Here is a 24,233-nt window from a genome sequence, read left to right on the forward strand (position 1 = left end):
CCGTAAGCGCGCTCCTCGGGGCCGTGAGCGCGCCCCGGGGGCCGGCCGGTCAGATCGGGAGCGCGCCCTAAGGCCCAGCCCTGTCTCCTTCTAGCGGGCGGGCTTAGGCGCTATCGGTCAGCGCTGGTCCGTCTGGTAAGGTAAGCCGAAGTAGGGGAGAAACGACAGGCCCCAGCGCTTGGAGCCCGCTCCCTTTAGAAGGGTGCGTCAGAGGTTGGGATCTGGCAGCCTGGGGAAGTGGGCGCCGCCTGGAGCCCCCTTACCCGCGTCGCGGGCGCGCGAGACTCGTGCTGGCTCTCATTGCCTCCGGGGGCTACCTTGTGCCAGGCGCCAGAGAGGGGCTGGTTGGGGCGGGAGCTGCGGGGGTTTCCGGGGGCGGGGATGAGTGCAGCTGGGCTCAGCTCTCCGTGCCCTACCTTTCTGTCCTCTTTCTTGGTCTCCCCTACTCTCCTCCTTCCCCAAGCAGTGCCTGGTGGCGAGTTCCGTCTCTCGCGTCTTTTCCTGGTCCCAGGCAAAACGGAGCGGAGATCCTCAAACGGCCTAGTGCTTCGCGCCTCCGGAGAAAAATCAAAGGTCTATTTAATTCCTCTGGTTTGTTGAAGCAGTTACCAAGAATCTTCATCCCCTTCCCACAAAAGCTGCAGTTGAGTCCACGTTCCTGTTGTGAGTTCTGGGTTCAGATACCTTGGTGGCTGGAGGGAGTGAGGGGGAGGGGAGAGTTTGAAATTATGATCCCTGGTGACCTTGTGTTTACACGAAGCTCAGCCTTTTACACTCAATTCTATCGCAGCGGGTGGGTCCTACACAGAAAGGAAATTGCCTGTCCTGGGTATCTTCACAACCGTGTTTTATAGTAGGATACATCTGAAAAACACAGAAACACTGTAGAAATAATCTTTCCAGTTCTCCCAAATTTTAATTTATAAATCAGTAACCAAATGCAACTCTGTATTTTGCATTGCATTATCGGATTGTCCTCATTTCTCTTAATGTAACATTTGATGCAGCTTTTTAAAAAACTTAATTTTCTATACTCTTTAGGATTTAACCATTAGGAGAATATTACGTTTGTCAGGAGGCCAAGTTAGAGTTTAGAAAAGTAAGTATTTTTAAATTGTATTTTGCTTTGAGCCTGATGATTCTGTGCATCTCTAAAAGCAGCTTAAGGCTTTCTGACCGTTCACTTGGAACTTCGAGAATTTACTTAGTTCCTAGCATTCACCACTTGGCAGAGACAGCATGAGGAATTCGTTTTATTACCACGGGTATTTAAATATTTATTAAAAAAATTGTAATCACAGTTTTGATTCATGGAACTTCAAAGAAAGCAGAGAAGATAGGCTAGAGATGCAATACCTTTTTTTTTTTTTTTTTTGATGGAGTCTCGCTCTGTTGGCAGGCTGGAGTGCAGTGGCGGGACCTTGGCTCACTGCAACCTCCACCTCCCGGGTTCAAGCGATTCTCCTGCCTCAGTAGAGACGGGGTGTCACCATGTTGGCCAGGTGGTCTCAGTCTCCTGACCGCGTGATTCGCCCGCCTCAGCCTCCCAAAGTGCTGGGATTACAGGCATGAGCCACCGCGCCCAGCCTACAAGAACATTTTTATAAACGTTCTTACTGCCCTGTGAAATTTATTCCTGCATACTCTCAATTATTTTGAAAGGTTTTTTTAATTATGAATCATTAAAATTCTAATTTTGTTTGGTTGACAATTACTCAGCAATGCTTTCGGGTTTCAAAGGCAAAAACACATTGACAATTAGTCTTCCTCAACTAGTCCATGCATTTAAATTCCTCAGTTGTCATTCGCAAACTGGTAAACCATTTATTTCAAGCCCTGCTTCTCTATAAATTGTCAGTTTAAACAACTAGGACTCTCAAAGCCTAAGGAGATATGAATCCAAGATAATTCATACATAGAAAAAATTCATACAGAGAAGTTGTACTCCATACCTGTGGCCTTATAACTACATAATTAATAAATCAGCTATCATTATTATATTGTGTGCTTATTCTACTCCACTCCAAGGAACAACTCTTTGAGTACTGTAACTCAGAAGCTAAGTAAATTGCCTGAAATCACAGAGTTGGGCAGTAGTAAAGGCAGGACTTGCAGTTGGAGAAATGTCGTCTCACAGCTGTGTTCTTTATATCACATGGATTTGCAATTGCTTTATTTTGTTTAATCTATCATTTTTTTCCTCATGTTGTCTCTCTATAGGAGGAGTCAATGATTTTTCTTTTATCCTCTTTAAGATAGTGAAGGTGTTGGATGTGAGAATGCATATGAAAATTGATATCCTAGAATTAAAACGTTATTTAATTCCAGATGGTACAACATCATTGTAAAAAACTCAAGTGTCAACTCTTTAAAGAAAAAGAACCTGTTAACAATGCTATAGCCTAGTATTCTGCCCGTGAACAATATGGTGTGTTAACTTAAAACTGTACGTGTTTAAAATTATTTGGATTGAGAGAAAAACTTCCTATTTTCTTTGTGGATTTTAGGACTTACAAAAGGTGCAGGTATGAGCAGATCTGAAGACTAACATTTTGTGAACTTGTAAAACAGGTAATTCATTTTTCACATTATAAGAGGAACAAGTATATACTGATCATCTCTGAAAATACATATCTTATTTAATCGTTGAATAAACCTCTATGAACTGGGTATTATTTTATACTATTTAACAGATAATATTGAAAGCTACCATTTATTATGCACCAGCAATGTGTTAGGTTCTTTGCTTGTGCTATCAGTATAAGCTGTACGAAAACTACTCAGCACAGTCCAGTAGAACTTTTCCACAATCTTGGAAATGTTCTAAATTTTTACTGTCTTGAATGGTAGCCACTAGACGTGTGGCTTTTTTTCTTTTCTTTTTTTTTTTTTTTTTTTTTGAGGCGGAGTCTGGCTCTGTCGCCAGGCTGGAGTGCAGTGGCATGATCTCGGCTCACTGCAACCTCTGTCTCCCAGGTTCAAGTGATTCTCCTGCCTCAGCCTCCCAAGTAGCTGGGACTACAGGTGCCTGCCACCACACCTGGCTAATTTTTTGTATTTTTAGTAGAAATGGGGTTTCACCATGTTGGCCAGGATGATGACGTGGCTTTTGAGCATATGAAATGTGGCTAGTGTGACTAAGGAATTAAAACTTTTATTTAATTTTAATCTATTGAGATGTTAATTTCAATAGTTACATGTAGCAGTGGTTGCTATATCAGCTGGTACAATCTGTGCCGATAACCTTAACGTTATTCCATTTTTCTTTTTTCGAGATGGAGTCTCAGTCTGTCGCCCAGGCTGGAGTGCAGTGGTGCAATCTCGGCTCACTGCAACCTCTGCTTCCCAGGGTCAAGTGATTCTCCTACCTCAGCCTCCATTCTCCTACTTCAGCCTCCCGCATAGCTGGAATTACAGGTGTATGCCACCATGCCTGGGTAATTTTTGTATTTTTAGTAGAGACGGGGTTTCACCATGCTGGCCAGGCTGGTCTCGAACTCCTGACCTCATGATCTGCCCACCTCAGCCTCCTAAAGTGCGGGATTACAGGTGTGAGTCACCGCACCCTGCCTCACATTATTCCATTTTTCAAAGGAGAAACTGGTTCAGACAAGTTATGAAACCTGCTTAAGTTCACACAATTTTATTTAAAAAAACAGTTTTGAGGAGAGGAATACTTTAGGAGTGTTAATTCGGTAATGCAAGTGGAATGGGTGAAGGGGAAGGAAAAAGCACATAGGGCAAGAGAATTGAAAGTCAGAATCACATAGGTACAGTGTGAACTGAGAAGAAGAATGGTTTAAATGACTTGTAGAAATACAATTGCCCTCACTTGGTGACAGCATGTGAGGACTTTATAAGAGAGACCTTAAGATTCCTCTGAAGTCTTAGAATTGTCATAACCTGAAAAAAATGGTAATGTTGTTTACTGAAATAGAAAAATCATAAACAGTTTTGGGAATTAAAAGGATTTTGCTTTGGCTGTTCATTCAACACATAATTGAATGATTACTATGGGTAAGGTCCTCTGCTCTGCTTAGGTAGAGAAGTGGAAAGATTTTATTCCCTTAAGACACCATCCTCAATTTTCATACTATAGAAGATAATGAGCTCTGAAAGATGTGAAAATCAAATGTTCTCGGAGAAAGGGGTGCTTATTTCTGTCTACAAAGGGCTTAGGTAAAGTTGTCTGTGGAAGATAACATTTGAACTTTTGAAGAAAAGGAAGGATTTAGACATGTAAAACAACAAAGGGGCAGGAGATTTTGCTACTAGCAATGAGGTGGACAAAATATTTGAAAATCCCTTTTACCAGTACACCAAAATGCTGAATAAATTAGCTCATTAAATTCATGACAGGTCTTCTACGAAAGGGAAATCTCCAGGGCTAAAAAGTTAAAAAAAAAAAAAAAGCCGAAACTAGAGTAGTATACTAGCAGTATATTTCCTTTGTGGGCATTTGGCTGATGGCAGAAGTAAAGCACAATCAGGGACAGGTGACAGGCTGCTCTCTACCCAAAGCAGAGAGATAGAATTCATACCCCTGTAACCTCCCAGGCACATAGCTCCAATGGGTGCCATTCCATGGTAGTTGGTGTAAATGGTACCTGTGTTTCAGTGGGTGATGTTTTCATAGAATAAAGTTTAAGTATTTCCACTTGAAATTGTACAACTCATGGTATTGGAGAAGCACCTTCCCCCAACTTCAGCCAGGACCCACAAAAGTCTACACACTCAGTCATAGGTGGGCCAGAAAAATCTCTCCCTCCTGGCAAAGGGAGGTCACAAAGAAATTTGTTCATTTTCATCACAGCTCCAGGTGGGGGAATAAAGATACCACCTGAAAACTTGAAACTGGAGGGTCTGCCATCACTCATAGTCAAAAAGTTCAAATTCACATACCTACACGGTCTGAAAAACCAGAAGCCAAGAAATTAACATAAAGTTGGCCCGGGTTGCTGATGTGCCATACTCTCTGGAAAAAACAAATACGGATCCTCTCTGTAATGACTCACCCTTAGTTAAGCCTTTTAGGATACTTCCAGATTTTAAGATTGTCCAATATAGGCTCAGAGTCAAAAACTGTAAAACATGTACAAGGGACAGCTAAACTGACATAGACCCCTAAGGATTTATGGGAATGATCAGAAACAGAAATTAACATTTAAAGAGATGAAAAATGAAAAATTTAAAGATCTTAGAAATGACTCAAAATTATGTAAATTAAGGACTCTTGTCCTGGAAACCTATACAGGCGAAAGCACCAATAGGATTTTGGCAAGGACTTGTCATGATTAACTGAATAGATGAAAAAAGATATTGATGGGATGTTAAGGACTGACAAGGAAAAAGGAAGAGAAAAGAGAAGATTATGAAATGCAAGTGTATATATTTAGCAACAAATCAGATGGCCAGAGTAAATGACAAATACGAATCAAAAATGGCTGAGATTTCATTCTTTGGAAAGTCAGTCTCAGATGAGGAAGCTGTAAGTATTCACAAAGTTCATGGGAAACACTAAATTTCTTTAGGTCATCAAAAAATATGAGAAGATGCACCTTCAAACATGAAATTTTTCTCACATACATAGGAGTATTCTAATTTAAAAGTATTCCTATATTTTAAAAAATTAAATTAAAAAAATTAAAAGCATGAAGTTGTTCCAGTGTTTCTTAATTCACATCGTTGACTCATTATTACTTAATAACATCCTTAGTCTGGAATTCAAGGAAGAAAGTGGTGATGTGTGGTATGGGGGTATTTAGGCCCTCTGTCTCTGCCCCGACTCCCGCCGCCCCCATGTAAGAGCTGGAAATATAATAGTGAACACAACAGTTGTTTCCTGCTCTCACAGAACTTAAAGTTTAGTGAGGAAGTGAAAACCAAACAAGCAAGTTAAATGTAATGAGTGCTCTGGTTGGGGAAGTAAAGGGTGCTGTTAAAAACAAAGCAGGGACACTCAACTGAAGCTGGAAAGATTGAGCCTTGAAAAACACATAAAAGTTAACTGGGTAGGTAGTGTTGTAGTCACCATGAAGTTCTGAAGGTGTGCTAGAGAGCATGACACATTTGAAGATCTGCAAGAAATATGCTATGGCAGTGTGGCATAGTTGATTGGGCATTAGAATCAAATTGCTTGAGTTCGAATCCTGTCTCCACCACATCCAGCTCTATGACTTTGGGCAGTTGTCTTAACCACTGTAATTCTGTTGAGGAAAGTACGTTATTTCATGTATTTAAGGTGTTTAGTAAACACTGGTAAGGCATAGTAAATGCTAGGTGTTTGCTTTTATAATAATGATGAGATAATGATAGCTAGAGCAAAGAATTGAGAACCAAGCATGGCCAGAGGTGAATATAGAAAGATAAGTAAAGACAGGCCATGCACGGTGGCTCATACCTATAATCCCAGCACTTTGGGAGATCAAGGCAGGTGGATCACTTGAGGTCAGGAATTCAAGACCAGCCTGGCCAATGTGGTGAAACCCCATCTCTACTAAAAATACAAAAATTAGCTGGACATAGTGGCAGACGCCTGTAATCCCAGCTACACAGGAGGCTGAGGCAGGAGAATCTTGAACCTAGGAGGCTGAGGTTGCAGTGAGCCGAGATTGCGCCGTTGCACTTTAGCCTGGGTGTCACGGTGACACTCTGGCTCAAAAAAAAAAAAAAAAAAGATAAGTAAAGACAGACGATGCAAGGACCTTATGGACCATGTTAAGGAGGAAAGACTAAGGGTGTAGGGGAAACCATTGTAGGAGAATAAGGTGATCAGATTGGTATTTTGAAATTAGAAGGATTATTTTGGTTTTAGAATGGAGTCTAGATTGGTTTGGTCAAGACTGGAGGAGGACTGAGTAATAATAGAAAAACTAGGCTGGACTGGGTGGCTCATACCTATAATTCCAGCAGTTTGGGAGGCTGAAGTGGGAGGATTTCTTGAGCCCAGGAGTTTGATACCAGCCTGGGCAGCATAATGAGACCTCATCTCTACAAATAACAAAGTTAGCTGGGCATGGTGGTGCATACTTGTGGTCTCAGCTACTTGGGAGGCTGAGGTGGGAGGATCACTTGAGCCAGGGAGGTCAAGGCTGCTGTTAGCTGTGATTGCACCACTGCACTCCAGCGTGGGCAACAGAGTGAGGCCTTGTCTCAAAAAAAAAAGAGGAAGAAAAACCAACCAAAGTGTTTTTCCTGTTCTCTCACTCAATAATCAACACAATACTTCTGTGATCATCAAGAAGTATGGAGATTTCTCTCCACCAGCCGACACCAATTGGATGTCCCCTAATTCAAATCTGATGGTATCTACCTAGAGATAGCATCAGATTGCACGGGTTGAGGGCCCAGTCCCACTAGACTACCTCCCAACTTCTGACACCAATCACAAGCCTGGATTGTCTTACCCATGTTTCTAACTGACTGGCTGTAAACCAAGGTTCCCACTACCCACTCCTTGTGTTTGATTAATTTGCTAGAGTGGTTCACAGAACTCAGAGAAACGCTTATATTTACCAGACGCACAAGGCAAGGGATACGGAAAGGGGTACGGAGCTTCTGCACCCTCTCTGGGTATGCCATCCTTCAGGAATCTCCGCATACTTGGCTATCTAGAAGTTCTCTCAACCCAGTGCTTTTGGGTTTTTATGGGTTACACAGGCACGATCAACTTAACTGTCATCCTCTCTCTCTGCCTTCCTGGAATTGGGGATGGAGGACTAAATATCCAACCCTGTAATTATGCCTTGGTCTTTCCTGTGACCAGCTCCCATCCTAAAACTATCTATGAACTGCAAGCCTTATTAGTATATAGAAGACACTCCTATTACCCTGGAGATTCCAAGCGTTTTTAAGAGCTTTTTGCCAGGAAATGGGATGAAGACCAAATACATATATATTTCACAATATCACAGGTACCCCTTAGGAAGTTATAATTGACCAAGAGATGATGGTGGTTTGGGTAAAGTAATGACAGTGAAGATGGAGAAAAAGGGTAGATTTGAAATAAATTTAGGAGGAAGTATAAACAGTCCTTGGTACTTTCGATGGGAAGATGGGACAAGAAAGCAGGTGTCTAGCTATGTCAAGTGGGTGAATCTTGGTTCCACTCACTAAGAAAGGGAAGGAGAGCGAGTGTTAGGGTATGGCATGAGGGATGATTTCAGAGGTGAAACAGCTTGGGGTGGTAAATACAAGGCTGTGGGGTGTGGATGGCTAAAGTAGGATGAGGAAACCCTTGTGAATTTTCTAATATGTTTTTTCTATTTCAGAAAACCTGTTTGAAATGTGGTGGTTTCAGCAAGGCTTAAGTTTCCTTCCTTCAGCTCTTGTAATTTGGACATCTGCTGCTTTCATATTTTCATACATTACTGCAGTAACACTCCACCATATAGACCCAGCTTTACCTTATATCAGGTAAGTGAAATGTATTCTTTAGATAGGAGACTCTTTATGTCTCATTCTTATTTTAACATTGAAGCCGACATTTAATGTCAACCTTTTAAAAATCAGATTTTACACTGGCATTGCAACAATAAAGAAAATATATAAAGGAACTTAAATTTGGCTTTTCCTTTATGATAAATGTAGAGACGGCTCAGTAAGATTCAGTTTGTGAACTGGTTATTGAACTGTGACTCCTTAGTGCCTTGTTTTCTAAGTAAGTATTTGAAGTTATTTCAGAATATAGAATTGGAATTATTCTCCCCTTAAAGTAAAAAAAAAAAAAAAAGCTACAAACAATAATAATAATAATATGAAAAGATAATGGAAACAACAAGCATTTCTTGATACACTTACTACATATGAAGTAATTTTCTTTTTTTTTTTTTTTTTTGGGAGATGGAGTCTTGCTCTGTTGCCCAGGCTGGAGTGCAGTGGTGCAATCTCAGCTCACTGCAACCTCCACCTCCTGGGTTCAAGCGATTCTTCTGCCTCAGACTCCTGAGTAGCTGGAATTACAGGCGTGTACCATTACGCCCAGCTAATTTTTTTATTTTTTGTATTTTTAGTAGAGATGGGGTTTTACGATGTTGGTCAGGCTGGTCTTGAACTCCTGACTTCATGATCCACCCGCCTCAGCCTCCCAAGGTGCTGGGATTAACAGGTGTGAGCCACCATGCCCAAAACTTTGTGTTTTTTTTTTTTTCTTTTTTTCTCTTTTTTTGACATGGAGTCTCACACTGTTGCCCAGGTTGGAGTACAGTGGCATAGTCTCGGTTCACTGCAACCTCTGCCTCCCAGGTTCAAGTGATTCCCCTGCCTCAGCCTCTTAAGTCACTGGGATTACAGGCATACACCACCACGCCCGACTAACTTTTGTATTTTTAGTGGAGTCGGGGTTTCACAATGTTGGTCAGGCTAGTCTTGAACTTCTGACCTCGTGATCCGCCCACCTTGGCCTCCCAAAGTGCTGGGATTGCAGGCATGAGCCACTGCGCCCAGCCTCGTAGAAAGTAATTTTCTAAGCATTCTTCATGTCCTAAATAGTTGAATCCTTACAACAACTGGATAAGATAGGAACTATGATCCTCATTTGAGACAGAAGGAAATGAGGTCCAGAGAGGTGAAGTTATTTGCTCATTAACATACAACTCAGTTAGTGTTGGAACCAAGAATTAAACCTGGACAGTTTGACTCTAGAAGCTAGGCTCTTACTCTTTATGCTGCCTAGATATTTTTGACGTATTAAGTATCAAAATTGATAGATAACATTTTTGAAATCTCACAATGAAGAAGGGATAGTCAGTTGCATATGCTCTTTTTTTACACTTGATCTTAGCCAAAAGGCCAAGAAGCTATAATAACCCTCTTTTTTTAAAATTGCAATGGCAGTAATTATTACAACAAATTTTAAATAATACCAGAGTGATTATAAAAATGAAAAGCAAAAATCCCTTCCTGACACCCTCCAATTTCTATACCCTAGAGACAATTCATAGTTTGGTAGATTTCCTTCCAGAGTTTGGTTTGTTTTATCTTATTATCCTGTATGTACAAAACTCTCTCTTTTTTTTCTCCTCCTTTCTCACTTTTTTGGGTTTTTAATTTTGTTTCGTGTGTAAAAAGTGATAGGATGTTGACAGAAATTGCTTACTTATTCTTTCTTCCATTTTTTTGGCTGTTACAAACAGTGCTATAATGAAGGTTTTATTACATATAACTTTACATAGTGATATTGATGTGAGGTAGATTTCTAGAAGTGAGATTGCTAGATAGGTAATAGGGCATCTACATTTTTCGTTTGACATTTCTAGACATGCTTTTAAAAGTATTGCATCTATTTATACATTCACAAAAAGGATATGAGGAAATCATAATCATATACATGGTTTCTGAGCTATTGAGGCTTAAATTTCTCTATAAAAGGTAAATAAATTACATAGGGCAGAGAGATGAAGAAAGCATAATTATTAAAACATTGTTATTAAGTATGATTAAGCAACTACTAATGGGTTTTAATCTAGATGATTTCACATGGAATATAGTTAGGTCCGCCCCTGAAAGTATTCAACCTCTATATGATGCTTTTGAAACATCGGTCTCTTCATAGAGATGCCAGATTTTGTTGCTATTGTTAAGTAATATTTTTTGTTTTGTTGTTGTTGTGGTTGTTTCATTTATTTGTTTACCTTCAGAAAAATAACCTTTCCAACACAGAAAATAGGAATCTTTTAAAGAATGATAAATTGGAAGGTTAAATTTATCTTTTAAAAATGTCAAGAAAAGATCTGGACATTACATGTTGTTTCTGCAGTGGTATGGCTTGGCACAAAAGATATAAACAAATTGGATGCAGTTTGGGAAGATTTACAAAACCCAAAAATGTTTTAGAATTTAAGCTTCCATTTCGCGGAATAATTTGATAAATAATTACCACTCTGCTAGTGGAATAGGTAGCCTAAGGAGCCACACCATTCTTTAGTAACTCCAGAAGGTACATATTTAACATTTGTGAGGGTCTTTCACAGTATTTTTTTCTCCATCTGAGAACTTGTCTGCTTTCATTTTGAAGAACTTTTAGTACAGCCAGCCCTCTGTATCCATAGTTCCACTTCTATACATCCAGTCAACCACAGATTGAAAATATTCTGCAGAAATTCCATCAGGTTCCAAAACTTGAGTTTGCCAAGTGCCAAGTACTTTGTTGAATCCACAGGAATGAAGTGCTGTGTATTAGATGTTATAAATAATCTAGAGATAATTTAAAGCATATGGGAAGATGTGCATAGGTTATATGCAAATACTACACCATTTTATGTAAGAGACTTGAGCATCCCCAGGTTTTGTTATCTGATGGGGGTCCTGGAACCAGTCCCCCACAGATACCAAGGGACTACTGTAATATAAAATGCCACTTAGTTCTTTTTCAGAGTTTCACTTCCTTGATGGTACTGCATGTGATTTTCTTTAAAAAGCACCCTAGGCACATCTTTTTCTGTTCTGCCCCTTCTGCTTTTTAATTTTTCTGCTGTTGAACTTAGTATTACCCTGAGGTCTTTCTCCAACATTCTGACATACATATTTAAACTCTAGTACTTATTTTTATTTCTTGTAGGCTCATTTCCTTCATCTGCAAAATGATTAAACTAGCTAGTCTGCAAAATTCTTTTCAGTTCATAGATCCTATCCAAAAGGTTTAGCTGTTAGCCTGGGCAACAGAGCGAGACTCTGTCTCAAAAAAAAAAAAAAAAAAAAGTTTAGCTGTTAACAGCCCCAGTGGACATAACCAAATGTAAATTTCACTTCAAAGGCAATTTTGCTATAAGTGTGCTTCAGGTGTTCTCTCAGTTGGTTCAAGTAGTGGATGCCCAAGGGAGTGACTAGCCACTGGGGTAAGAGAAGAAATATTACAACATCTATGTATATTTTTAATCTAAAAACATTTAAACTTTGCCAACATTTAACATATACAATAATGATAACATATATTTTGATGTTAGAAGGTCAGACATTTTTTGGTGATGCTGTGACCACTGAGATGAAGTGCTGTGATAATGAGGTGATGGGCATGGCTGTTTTCATTTGTAGGCCAGTGTTTGTCATTCTGTCCTGAGCCAAAGGAAGAAACACTCTTAGCCAACCATCCTGGAAATGCATGCCTTTGTTAACTTACATGTACCATTTGAAGTATATCTATGAAAATTATGGATTTCTTTTTTCTAAGAATAATACATATATATTGTGGAAAATTTGAAAAGTAGAAGGAACTTCTACTTTTTTATTCCCTCCTCCTGAAGATGGTCAAAGTACCAAAATCTTTTGTATGTAAAAGATCTGTTTTGTTATTTTATAATTGTTTCTTTACAAATACATTATTTTTTGTTTCTCTATTTTCACTGCAGATTTTTATTTTTATTTTTTAAGAGAAAGACTCACGGAATTGTAAAGTTAGAAGCAGCAATCCTTACAATTCATGTTTAATATTTTCCATTTCCTAACACCCCTAATCTAAATGTTTACTAAATGTTATGGCTTCTTACCAGCTATAACTTTCTATTTCTTTTTTATCCCCATTGCATTGTCTTAGTTGAAACCCTGATTATCTCTTTCCTGTAGTATGTCAATTCAAGGCCAAAGACATTGTCTTTTTAATCTTTGTAGTAGTTTTAAGAAGGGGAAAATAACTAATATTTAATGGGTATCTCCCATGAGCCTGCTACTGTGCTAGATACTTAACATGCATTACCATTACATTTCATCCTTATAGTGATATGATGAAGCTGGGAGGGAATGAATAGCCCCATTTTGCAAATGAAGGGAACAGTTTTAGGGAGATAAAAGGATGAACCTAAGGTCCTGCAGTAAGTAAGTGGTGGGGTTTTAATCTGCCTGGGTGTGTTGCATACTGCCCTGAAAGACAGGCATGTAAGTGGATACATTGCAATGCTGTGTGGTAAGTGAGTTTATGGAAGTTCAGAAAGCATGCTGTGTGAGTCACTATCTGCTAGAGGAGTCATCCAAGGTTATAGAGGGGAAGAGACTCAAAACTGGTCTTGAATGTAAGCTCTGCGAGGGCAGGGGCTTTGTCTATTTTACTTATCACTGTGTTCCCGTTTCTGAAATGGTGTCTGGCACATGGTAAGTACTTGATAATACTTTTAAAAATTGATCAGTAGGTTAATAGGTGTTAATTGAATACAGGCATAGTCAACAAAAGGTGCAAAAAGGCAGAGTTGTGAAAAGCCTGTGGTGTTTAAGGAGTATTCTGGTGGGACAGATAAATTCATCTGCCTGAATGATGGTCGGTCAATAACATAGTCTTAACATATCAAGGATAGCTTTTTAAAAATCAGTATATATTGATTTCTACTATGTGGAAGAGAAATAATCTTAAAAATGATGTGAGTAGAAAGTGAAGTAGGCAGATATTTGTGAACTCAAATTGTCATGTTCTCTGTGTAAAATGATATGAGTTGAACTCATGGACTTATAAAAGATAAGAGGTTTGAAGTAACTCCTGGTATTCTTATCCCTTAGAAGAAATATATGTGTCTATCTAGTGTGAGAAATGCACATATCTTCCTTTTTTTCTTTCAGTGACACTGGTACACTGGCTCCAGAAAAATGCTTATTTGGGGCAATGCTAAATATTGCGGCAGTTTTATGTAAGTATTGAAAGTGATTTTAACAATAATACTTAATAGCCAAATTGCTACTGTATTTTCTTCTTTCAACACCGGAGTGTTACTTGTTTTACTTTCTAGTTATATTTGAGAGTATGTTATCACTAAATAATTGATCATAATTATGCTCCTTTTAAAAGATAAACACTTTTCTAGAAATGTTGACTTATGGGAATAAACCTTTAAAAAATATGTATAGGATTATTCTACTATTCATTCAAATGGAAGTTGTTAAGTATAACCATATATTCCTTGAGGACTGTAGTGGACTTCTTAAGCAACCAGTAAGGAACAAAGAGTTGTGGATGCAGCTGACCACAACTAATCCTAACTAAATTCCTTTGGGATAAGCAGTTTAGGTGTTTGAGAATAAAGATGGAACCATGTTTTGATTTTTGAGCAACATTCTAATGCTAAAGGGATAGAGTTGCTACTAAAGTATTTCATGGCCCTGTTTATTTTGAACCAAATTTTTATTAATGGTTTACGCACATATTTTTCCATCAAGTGTGATTGTTTTAAATATTTGCATTCTTCTGTATGATGTTTATTATTTGCTTGGGTCAAAAATGGAAATCAGGAAGATAATTCAACTTAAAGAAGTTCGTCTCATGACCAAACTCTTTAGAAACACGTCTTTACCAGCATATCTCTGTAATGCTTTCTACACTGTTGAATTCTCTGGCAATATTTCTGCAGTGGAAAATTTGATTTAGCTAGTCCTTGACTGATAAATATGGTAAGGTGGGCTTTTCCCCCTGTGTAATTGGCTGCTATATCTTATTGAGCCAAGTTGTAATTTGAAATAAAATGATATGAGAGTGACACAAATAAGCTTTTGGGTTTTTTGCCTATGCCCATTTTATCTATATTCTAGAACTAGTTACTTCTGATTCTGATGTTAATCATAAAAATATGTTGTGTTTTATATAACTATTTGTAAATATGAGACCCATGGAAGGCAAATGATTTGCTTAGTCACTGGAGACATCAGTAGTTCTGTAATACAACCTTAAGGCTCTCCAACATCCACAGCATGAGCCAGGCACACAGGTATGTGCCTACAGTCCCAACTATCTGGGAGGCTGAGTCCAATGGATCACTTGAGGTCAGGAGTTGGAGTCCAGCCTCTGCAACATAGAGAGACCCCCATCTCTTAAAAGCAAAAACAAAACTACAGCTATTTTGTTTTTTGTTTTTTTCTTTTTATTCTCTCTGGTTAATTTTAAAAGGGAAATCTGTGATTCTGGATAGCAGTGACATTTGTGAACTCTTCATTGGCAACTTTATTTCTTGGTTATTTATTACTTTGTTGTTTTTTGGATTATCTTTTCCCAGGCATTGCTACCATTTATGTTCGTTATAAGCAAGTTCATGCTCTGAGTCCTGAAGAGAACGTTATCATCAAATTAAACAAGGCTGGCCTTGTACTTGGAATACTGAGTTGTTTAGGACTTTCTGTTGTGGCAAACTTCCAGGTTTGTGTTCTAGCCCAGCATAGGTATTTTCCTTAAGTACATAAATATACTATATATTAAAAGGGAAACCTGAAGCATTCAGTTACATGCTGATATTTCTTTACCTTAACAAAATAGAAATCACTTCCTTTAAATTATTTGACCCTATGAGAAATAGCTACTTGCACAACTAGAAAAATTCATATTTAAAAGTCTGAACAAATACAAATTATTTTAACTTTTTTTAAGGATCCACAGGACTATAGAGTCTTCATTACTATTTAGTTGGAGATTACTTCAACTCACTACTGAAACAAAATTGATACAAATTATAAGTGACACAATTACAGATTTTAAAAGTTTTGTTTTTAGCATGCCTAACAATTTATAATCATTTACCTATTTTATCTACTTGTTTGGATGTTTTCATTGATTGCCTGCATTCCTAGGTGTCCTGCCTTATATATGAGGAAATGAAAGGAAGAGCTGTAGGTCTTCTAGCTTTTTCTCAGGAAAAAATAATGTCAAATACTTAATGTGAAAGTAGTGGTCAACCTTCATCAAATATTTTTCAGTTCTCCACAGAGAGAGCAGTAGGAAAGAAACACTGGGCTCAACTCTGAATACAAGTAAAAGTGGGAATTTATAGCTGTGGAGCAGGGTGCAGTGGTTAGTGGATGGAAAATTACTAAGCTGGAAACGTAAAGGTTAAGAAAGAATTCTGGTTAAACTGCCTTGGTTTGTTTTGTGTTGCTATAAAAGAATACTTCAGGCTGGGTAATTTATAAGAAAAGGGCTTTATTTGGCTCATGATTCTGCAGGTTGTACAAGAAGCATGATGCCAGCATCTGGTTATGATGAGGACTTCAGGAAGCTTACACATGATGGAAAGCAAAGCGGGAGCTGGTGTGTGCAGAGCTTTACGTGGCAAGGGAGGAAACAAGGGGGTGGTGGTGCCAGTCTCTTTTTAACAACCAGCTCTCACAGGAATGAATAGAGCGAGAACTCATTCACCACCCGCAACCCGCCGCATCAGTCTATTCATGAGGGATCCATGCCTGTGACCCAGACACCTGCCATTAGGCCCCATTTCCAACATTGAGGATCAAATTGCAACTTGAGATTTGGAGGGGTCAAATGTCAAAACCATAGCGCTGACCTAATAGGATTCTTGGTGAAGGCAGACCAGGGTGATTAGACATCACTTGAGGCATGGTAGAGGTGATAATTATATTTATGGTGATCAGATATTGAGAATGGAGGATTATGGCTAAATTGAACAAGATTCTTGCTAAAATTGGACAATGCAGAGATGAGATGAACATGGCAACCCAGAAGTCAGGACCTAGTTGACAAGAGTGTTCAGAGTAAGCTGAGCTGGGTTTGGTGAAGGAGAGAATTTTTGTCACCTGACAGTAACTCATGTAATTCCATTGACATTCATGTTTGCTAGATATAGGGGTGCAGCAGGTGTGCACAGGTCAGAAAAAATGGACCCTGGAGAAAATGTAGTTTTGCTAGACATTATTTCCCAGCAGCCACTTTATACTATGAAAGGATACCAACAATTTGGGTGTACTACTAGCTAGCTGTCTGTGCCACAAATAGAGTTCTGCCTTCCCTAATCAGTTTCTGTAGCTCATTGTTAAAAAATGTTTTGGGGAATTTCAGTGTGAGGATGGTGATTCTCTGTCTCTTGGTCAATTTAACAATGTTTCTCATCACTTTTATGGTAAAAATGGATCTCCAATATTTGTTTACACAGCCCAGCAAATGCTAATAGCAGTTCTTGATAGCACCCACACAAGCTGCCTTTCCACCTTTATCTCATTTACTTAAGGTAGCCTATATACTTTCTTTATTATTTTGCTTTTAGCTTTTATTCTAATTTACCTTCACCCCAAGAGTACCTATGGCCGTGTAATTTTGAATTAAATTACTTTTTCTCTTTTGTTAACATCTCTTCATGCAACTTTAGTTGCCCTCTTCATCTTTCACTGATGGCTTTATTGCTGGGCCCTGTTTATAACCAGATCCTGTAGCATTACGCAGATATCAAACGACTCTCTTTCTTTCTTTCTTTCTTTTTTACTCACCGCTATCCTAATGAGGATCTCCTTCCTTTCCAGAGTAAACGTTTACTACTTAAAATGGCGAGTGTGCTGCTTCCTCCTCCACTTCCCCCTTTTCTTTTGTGGAGACAAATTCTAGGTAATTTATACAGGAAAAATTTTACAAAACCAGGTCTATAAATGGTTTACCTTTGCAGATATTGGCTTGGAAGAGAGGCTAGCACTGTGTTTTAAATGGAGTCGGGACTTACTGGTTTTACTTCTTGAATATTTTTTGAAGACATTCACTTCTTTCCATTTCTGTCTTTACTTCCCTCCTTACTGTCTTATTCTCAGCTAGTTTAGATTTAATCATCTCTCATCTGAGCTACTGCCATAGCCTCCTCAATGGTTCCTGTGAATTCACTCTTACATTCCTTGAGTCATTTCTTCATATTGCAGTAAAAGTGATCTTTTGGAAATGTATATATATCTCACTTTGCTTCCCTGTGTCCTTGCTTAAAGTTCTACAGGTTTAAAAATTATGTAGAAAGAGATACAATCAAGAGAGAAAGAAATAATTTGCTAAACCACCAAACTGCCTAACTCAAAGATCTTGTATGATCTGGCTGATGTCTACCTTTCAAGCCTAATTTTGCATTATTCCCCTTCTTAATGTCTCCATTGTATATATCACTTTTTGTGCTCCTTAAATAGGACAAGCTTATTTAATTCTCTTTCACATACTGTTTCCTCTGTTTGGTATGCCGTAACGCCCTTTATATCCATGGTTGTAAATTTATTATTTTTATTTTTTAGTTGATGTATTTCTTTATTAATTACAAGCACAATGGTTTTGAAACGTTCACCGTTGTATTTCCAGCACCTAGCGTAGTACTTAGGACAAACATGCTTTCATTAATTATTTAGTAACTTATTGAGAGAGGTTAAAGGGACTATGCAGGATTATAAAAAATTCTGTTATTGCTATGGTTGCCTGCATTTAAAGAGATGCCTAATAATTGCTATAAAATGGTATTTGAAAAATCTAACTTAAAAAATAAAAATTGAATTTCTTTTAAAACAAATTTGTATATGTTCAGTAAAATAACTACATGGCAATTGTCTTCACTGCCTACTTAGAGGAATTTTTTTCTTCATACAAAATTTATCAAAGGAGAGTAGTAAAAGTTTAGTAAGCAGAAATCTATATTAATTTTCTATGGCTGCCATAATAAAATATCAAACTGGGTGACTGAATAGAAATTTATTCTGTCAAAGTTTGGGAGGCCAGAAGTCTAAAATCAGGGTGTTGGTAGGGTTGATTCTTTATTGGAGGCTCAGAGGGAGAATCTGTTCCTGGCTTCTGGTGATTACCAGTAGTCCTTGGTGTTCCTTGGCTTATGGCAGCGTAACTATATAAAACCAATCAAGCTAGAGCCAAGGGAAAATGTTTCAATTTCTTGAGTCTTTAAATTTTATTTACAGTTAAATTGAATTTAAATGGAAACTCCCAGTTCCCAGCACTGCAGTCCATCCTAATCTTTTCTTACTGCACTGTGCTTTTCCTATGACACTTAGCACCATGAGGCACACTGGAATTTCCTTATTTCTGAAGTTTATATTTATTGTTTGTGTATCTTTACTAAACTCAGAGCTGGATTTTTGCTGTTTTGTTCTCTAATGGATCTGAAGATTTAGAATAGTGCCTAGCACCTAATAGGCACCAAGTAAATATATTATTAAATGAAGAAAATAATAATTGAATAGTTCCTATTATATTTCCAGTGGAGATGTATGAAATAGTTTGGTATTACTATAATCCTCAGGTTTATGCTGAGTATTATGAGAGAAAATTACCTCAGAAAGTAATTTGTTTGTAGAGTTGGCTGAGCTTCTCTACTCAGTGAATGTCCTATTGAAATCTCTGACTTGTGCTTTTAAATGTTGTGTTGCCAATGTGTTCTGATTTTCTTTTATTGACGTATTTCTTCTCTCTATCTCTCAGAAAACAGCCCTTTTTGCTGCACATGTAAGTGGAGCTGTGCTTACCTTTGGTATGGGCTCATTATATATGTTTGTTCAGACCATCCTTTCCTACCAAATGCAGCCCAAAATCCATGGCAAGCAAGTCTTCTGGATCAGACTATTGTTGGTTATCTGGTGTGGAGTAAGTGCATTTAGCAGTATCCTTCACTGTACAATGTGACTACACTTGGAAAGGAATTGAATGACAAAATTTAAGTGAACACTATTGGTGCAGTGTAAGAAGCCTTTTCTTTCTTTCTTTCTTTCTTTCTTTTTTTTTTTTTTTTTGTAGGAGAGATTCTTAGGTTCAGAACCCTAAACTAAAGAATTTGAAATATAAAATTCAGATTGTACATAGCACTTCAGTAATTGAGCTAGGAACAAAAATGTTGAGCCTGATCATACTCACTTTAAAGAAATGAGGGATGAGTAAATGCCATCTCTGAGAACCATTATTTAGTTAAAGATTATGATAGAACTGCTAATTTTCTGAACAAAGAGGTGGGATTTGACTGTGAGAACCATTTTGTTGTAACCCTCTGAGCAGCACATTTTGTTTTACAGTACCACTGCTGTGTAACATTAAGTCTTTAAGAAAATGGGTTCAGACCTTAGCAATAAATGTGTGAGTAATCCTTTTAGACTGTAAAGTTATCTTTGTTCTCTGAGGTCTTCTCTGAGATTCTTCCTTGACTTATGTTTTTATAGTGCTGACTTGCTCATCAATTTTGCACAGTGGCAATTTTGGGACTGATTTAGAGCAGAAACTCCATTGGAACCCCGAGGACAAAGTAAGAACTTATAGTCTATAAAACTTCGTTTTATATTAAAGATGGTTATTTTGGTTGATCTTGATGTGTTTTTCATTTCATCAGTAACAATGAAAGTCTTCTGGTGGAATAATCAGTTCTGTATTAAAATTATTTTCTGGATATGGTAGGGTTTATGTAGAACCTTCTATATTCTCCTGTTACCTGTGATCTGTAGATATTGTCAAAATATGAAGAGCACTGTGATGGCAAAAGAGTTTTCTGAGAAATTGACTCCCCTAAATGTGGGTATAGTATATAATATAGCCAACCACGATCATTTATGTTTTCAGTACTTGTTTTCTGAATTGAAAAGACATCTCCCACTTTTTGTTATCTGGAAATTGATTATAGACTCTGCATTTAGGTTTCAGTATTGTCAATATCTGAATGTAGATAGCATCTTGGACCCTGAGAATAAAGGAAGGGGAACATATACTAAAGAATAAATTGAATTCCTCTGTTTTCACAAACCACTTGGTGGTGGTTTATTTAAGAATTAACCCCAAATTGGACATGTTTGTGGTAATGAATGAAATAATTTACTAGATTTTCCCAATTGTAACCCATATATTATTTAATATCATAAACACACCACTTACTAAGTTTATTCTGAGCATTGTTAAACTTTTCTTAGTCACATATTATGAATCTTATGGCTTTGGGTAAGGCAGTAGTAATTTCTCGTTTGTAGAGTAAAAATGATCCTGTTCTGTCTTAGCTATTTAAGTGGAAATTTTATTCGCTCCCAGTGAAATAAATAGAGTGTCATTTAGGAGGACTTCCTAATGCTGGCTCTCTAATTCTAGAGATATATGCCTGGTAAGTCAAGGGTTGATTTTCAGAAGCTCCATTGTTTTGTAAGAATTGTGTGTTTTTTATTTGAAACATAGTATATAGATCATTTAAATGAAATTTCACAAAACTGTTGTTTTTTTCCTCTGACTCAGGGTTATGTGCTTCACATGATCACTACCGCAGCAGAATGGTCTATGTCATTTTCCTTCTTTGGTTTTTTCCTGACTTACATTCGTGATTTTCAGGTAAGAAAACAGTATTAGCTTCATTCAGTGAGACTTCCTTCTCTTAGTCCAGGAAGGTGGACTAAGAGAACTTTCCATAGGCAACTCTCAGCCTTTTTGAAAATTAACTGTTTATGATTTGGTATCATAAACAAGTGATGTAACTTTTCAGGTAAATTGTTTCTGTGTTTAAAGAAGTAGTGTATTGCTAGCAAGATTTAGCCTTGAAAATTGGGCTATAAAATAAATTTCAGAAATTCTTACATAGAAATTTTTATTGATTCTGTGTACTTTTACATAGGTCATTCTCAACATTATACTGATTCTTAGTAGAAACCAAAGAAAAACAAGGAACTTTATGAATACAGAAGCTTGGTTTTTCCAGATTTTAATTGGTACAAAGAAGATACCTTTGACAGTAAAACAGTTGTCTCACTCTTATTACCATTAGAATTGATTTACATTCGTAATCACAAGGTAGCCTATAGAACATATTGAAGGAGTGATCTCTCTTTAAGGAGGAAACTTCTATATATAATTTTCTTTTCTGTTCCAGAAAATTTCTTTACGGGTGGAAGCCAATTTACATGGATTAACCCTCTATGACACTGCACCTTGCCCTATTAACAGTGAACGAACACGGCTACTTTCCAGAGATATTTGATGAAAGGATAAAATATTTCTGTAATGATTATGATTCTCAGGGATTGGGGAAAGGTTCACAGAAGTTGCTTATTCTGCTCTGAAATTTTCAACCAGTTAATCAAGGCTGACAGTAACATTGATGAATACTGATAATCAGGAAACATGAAAGAAGCCATTTGATAGATTATTTTAAAGGATATCATCAAGAAGACTATTAAAAACACCTATGCCTATACTTTTCTATCCTAGAAAATAAAGTCGAAAGACTATGATATCATAGTTTTTTATACCTTATTTAAGAGAAACAACCTGACGTGCACCAATCAGTCTGCACATCCAGCCCTTCACATTTTATAAATTATTGTAGATCATATTTTGTTAGGAGCACTTTTATGAGAGACATTTTCCGTGACTACATAATCAGCATTGGTCAGTAAATCCTTTAGAACTGGGTTTTGAAATGGGAGTTTTATCATATTAAATCATTTCTTATAGTCTTAATTTTTTGTTGTTGTTCTGGAATCTACTTGGAAAGTAGACCTGGATTCGTGTGAGCTCTTTCATGGCTTAAGTTTTGCCCAAGAGATTTTGTAGGTGATGATTTTTTTTTTCTTTTTTTTTTCTGGTCACAATGCCAGATACTAAGCTGATTGGTCTGTCATACACATGCTTGCAGTAGTTTCATGAAGTTTAGTCTCTGGTGTGAGACTGTAATCACCAATGAAGGAGAGAGGTACCTATAGGTAAATTTAGTCATATTTTATATAAAACAAGGGTTAGTATTCATATAACATTGAAAAGTTTGGGAATAACAGCAGATATGATTAATATCAAACAAAAGTCATAACCGTAGTCAAGAGCTTCTTAGATTTTTGTTTATAGCAAGTTATAATTACATGTAAAAGTAGTCTTGAACAGGTATATATTGAGCCTTTTTAATGGGATGTAACTTTTGTAGAGCCCAAATTCTAAAGAACAAAATTGGCAATCCAATTAAACTACATGCAAAATAATTGTGATACATGCATCTACAAAAACAATGTTTTTATTTTTTCTGGTTATGCAGATGATTGGATTGTTTCTTCTTGGATCTCTGTATGTACAGGTAAAGAATAGTTTACAGATCCCTGATGAAATGAAAAAGAAAAAAATGCTCATTTGGAAAGTGCCCAGTGATGAACTGGTTTGCAAAATAATCTTTGAAGACGATTAACCAGGTTTTTATCTTTTTAGAAGAGATGGTTCCCTGGCCAGAAGAAAAGATGGTGAGAAAACATTTAAACTGTCAGGTGGAGCAAGTCAAGGAATAATGCTTATGTGATGGAGACCTCAATTATAAATTAGTTGTTAGATACAAGAATCAGTAAATAATATTTCTGAAGTCTTCTGGACTGATAAGACAAAGAGAATAAAATACTATACCTATATTAAACAGCAGTAAACCTGGGAGACATTTCCATAAGTATTGATTGACTAAATGCTGACATTGCTAGAAATAATTTGGATACAAACCATGAAAAAGTATCATGCCTTTGAAAAGCACGGTGTAACACACCTGCAAAATGTTATTTAGTCCTGATTCCTGTATCAGGGAAGCTATTATTTAAGTTATGAAGCATCATAGTATGGGGAGAAGGAAATTGACAGAGTCAATGTTTATAAAATTATAAAATTTGTATGGGGAAGGTGGCTCAGGGAAAAACATGGACTTTGTCCATTCCTAGAACATGAGGCTTAGCGATACATACCAACATATTAAATAAATTGTTTTAAGACAAAAAAAATACTTTGATAATATTTGAATCCCATTAGTTAACTTTTACCCTTAGAAATAACATAGGCTAAAAATGTTAATACAGTTGGCTTGCATTATTCATGGCTTAGCTTTTTGCGTTTTGAGTTATTTGCAGTCAATCATGGTTTGAAAATAAGATAATTTCAGAAATAATTCATAAATTCAAATTATAGGCTCTTCAGAGTAGTGTGATGAAATCTTATTTCCCTGCTGCCCAGGATGTAAATCATCTCTTTTTTCTGCATATCTATGCTGTAGACACTACCCATTCATTAGTCACTTTGTAGCCATCAGTTATCAGATGGACTGTTGCAGTATCTCGGTGCTTGTGTTCAAGTAGCCCATATTTTATTTAATGCCCCAAAGCACAAGAGTAGTAAGCTGGCATATTATTATAATTGTTCTATTTTATTATTGTTGTTCATGTCTTACTATGCCTAATATATATGTTAAACTTTATCTCATATATATTAAACTTCATCATAGGTATATATATATATATGTAGGGAAAAACAGTATATAGAGGGTTTAGTACTATCTATAGTTTCAGATAATCCACGGGAGATCTTGGAATATATCCCTACTGATAAGGGGACACTGCTGTAGCTTTGTGGAGGGATTATAAGAGAATTTGGAATGTGTGTTTATCCCTAACTGTAATGCTGAAGTGACAGAAGACAGTCATACTGACCATCAAAATATACCTTGCCTCCATTGTCAGATACAGTAGCTTGATTGAACAGATAAGGCATTTCTCTTCAATTCCATCAACATTTTTGAGTTGAATGTTTAACTTTAAGA

General features: G+C 37.2%; 2 protein-coding genes across 35 annotated transcripts in view; one reads left to right on the forward strand and one right to left on the reverse strand.

Moving 5' to 3' along the window:
- Positions 1-754, reverse strand: part of CEPT1 (choline/ethanolamine phosphotransferase 1) — a 46,181-nt gene extending 45,427 nt beyond the window's left edge. For 2 of the 4 annotated variants that reach the window (XM_015148072.3, XM_077951406.1), the window contains exon 1: positions 417-754. The gene's annotated coding sequence lies outside the window, so the exon portion shown is untranslated. Of the gene's footprint in view, positions 1-263 lie in introns of all 4 variants that reach the window. The other 2 variants (XM_015148086.3, XM_077951404.1) reach the window with 2 other exon arrangements.
- Positions 77-21,909, forward strand: DRAM2 (DNA damage regulated autophagy modulator 2). Of its 31 annotated transcripts, none has more exons than XM_077951443.1 (13): positions 77-202; positions 467-663; positions 1,042-1,099; positions 2,508-2,571; positions 3,276-3,437; positions 8,271-8,415; positions 13,540-13,607; positions 14,964-15,103; positions 17,212-17,293; positions 19,142-19,303; positions 19,870-19,952; positions 20,921-21,013; positions 21,549-21,909. In XM_077951443.1, the coding sequence occupies exons 5-13, from the start codon at positions 3,422-3,424 to the stop codon at positions 21,654-21,656; spliced, it is 897 nt and encodes a 298-aa protein (XP_077807569.1). In that variant the 5' UTR covers positions 77-202; positions 467-663; positions 1,042-1,099; positions 2,508-2,571; positions 3,276-3,421; the 3' UTR covers positions 21,657-21,909. The 31 variants fall into 31 exon arrangements, with proteins under 31 accessions (XP_077807569.1, XP_077807598.1, XP_077807576.1 ...); XM_077951472.1 differs by having other exon boundaries at positions 512-663; XM_077951450.1 differs by having other exon boundaries at positions 77-140; positions 464-663.
- Positions 21,910-24,233: the final 2,324 nt, after the last annotated feature.

Source organism: Macaca mulatta, chromosome 1 (assembly GCF_049350105.2).
Source record: "Macaca mulatta isolate MMU2019108-1 chromosome 1, T2T-MMU8v2.0, whole genome shotgun sequence".
In the NCBI taxonomy this organism is placed as follows: domain Eukaryota; kingdom Metazoa; phylum Chordata; class Mammalia; order Primates; family Cercopithecidae; genus Macaca; species Macaca mulatta.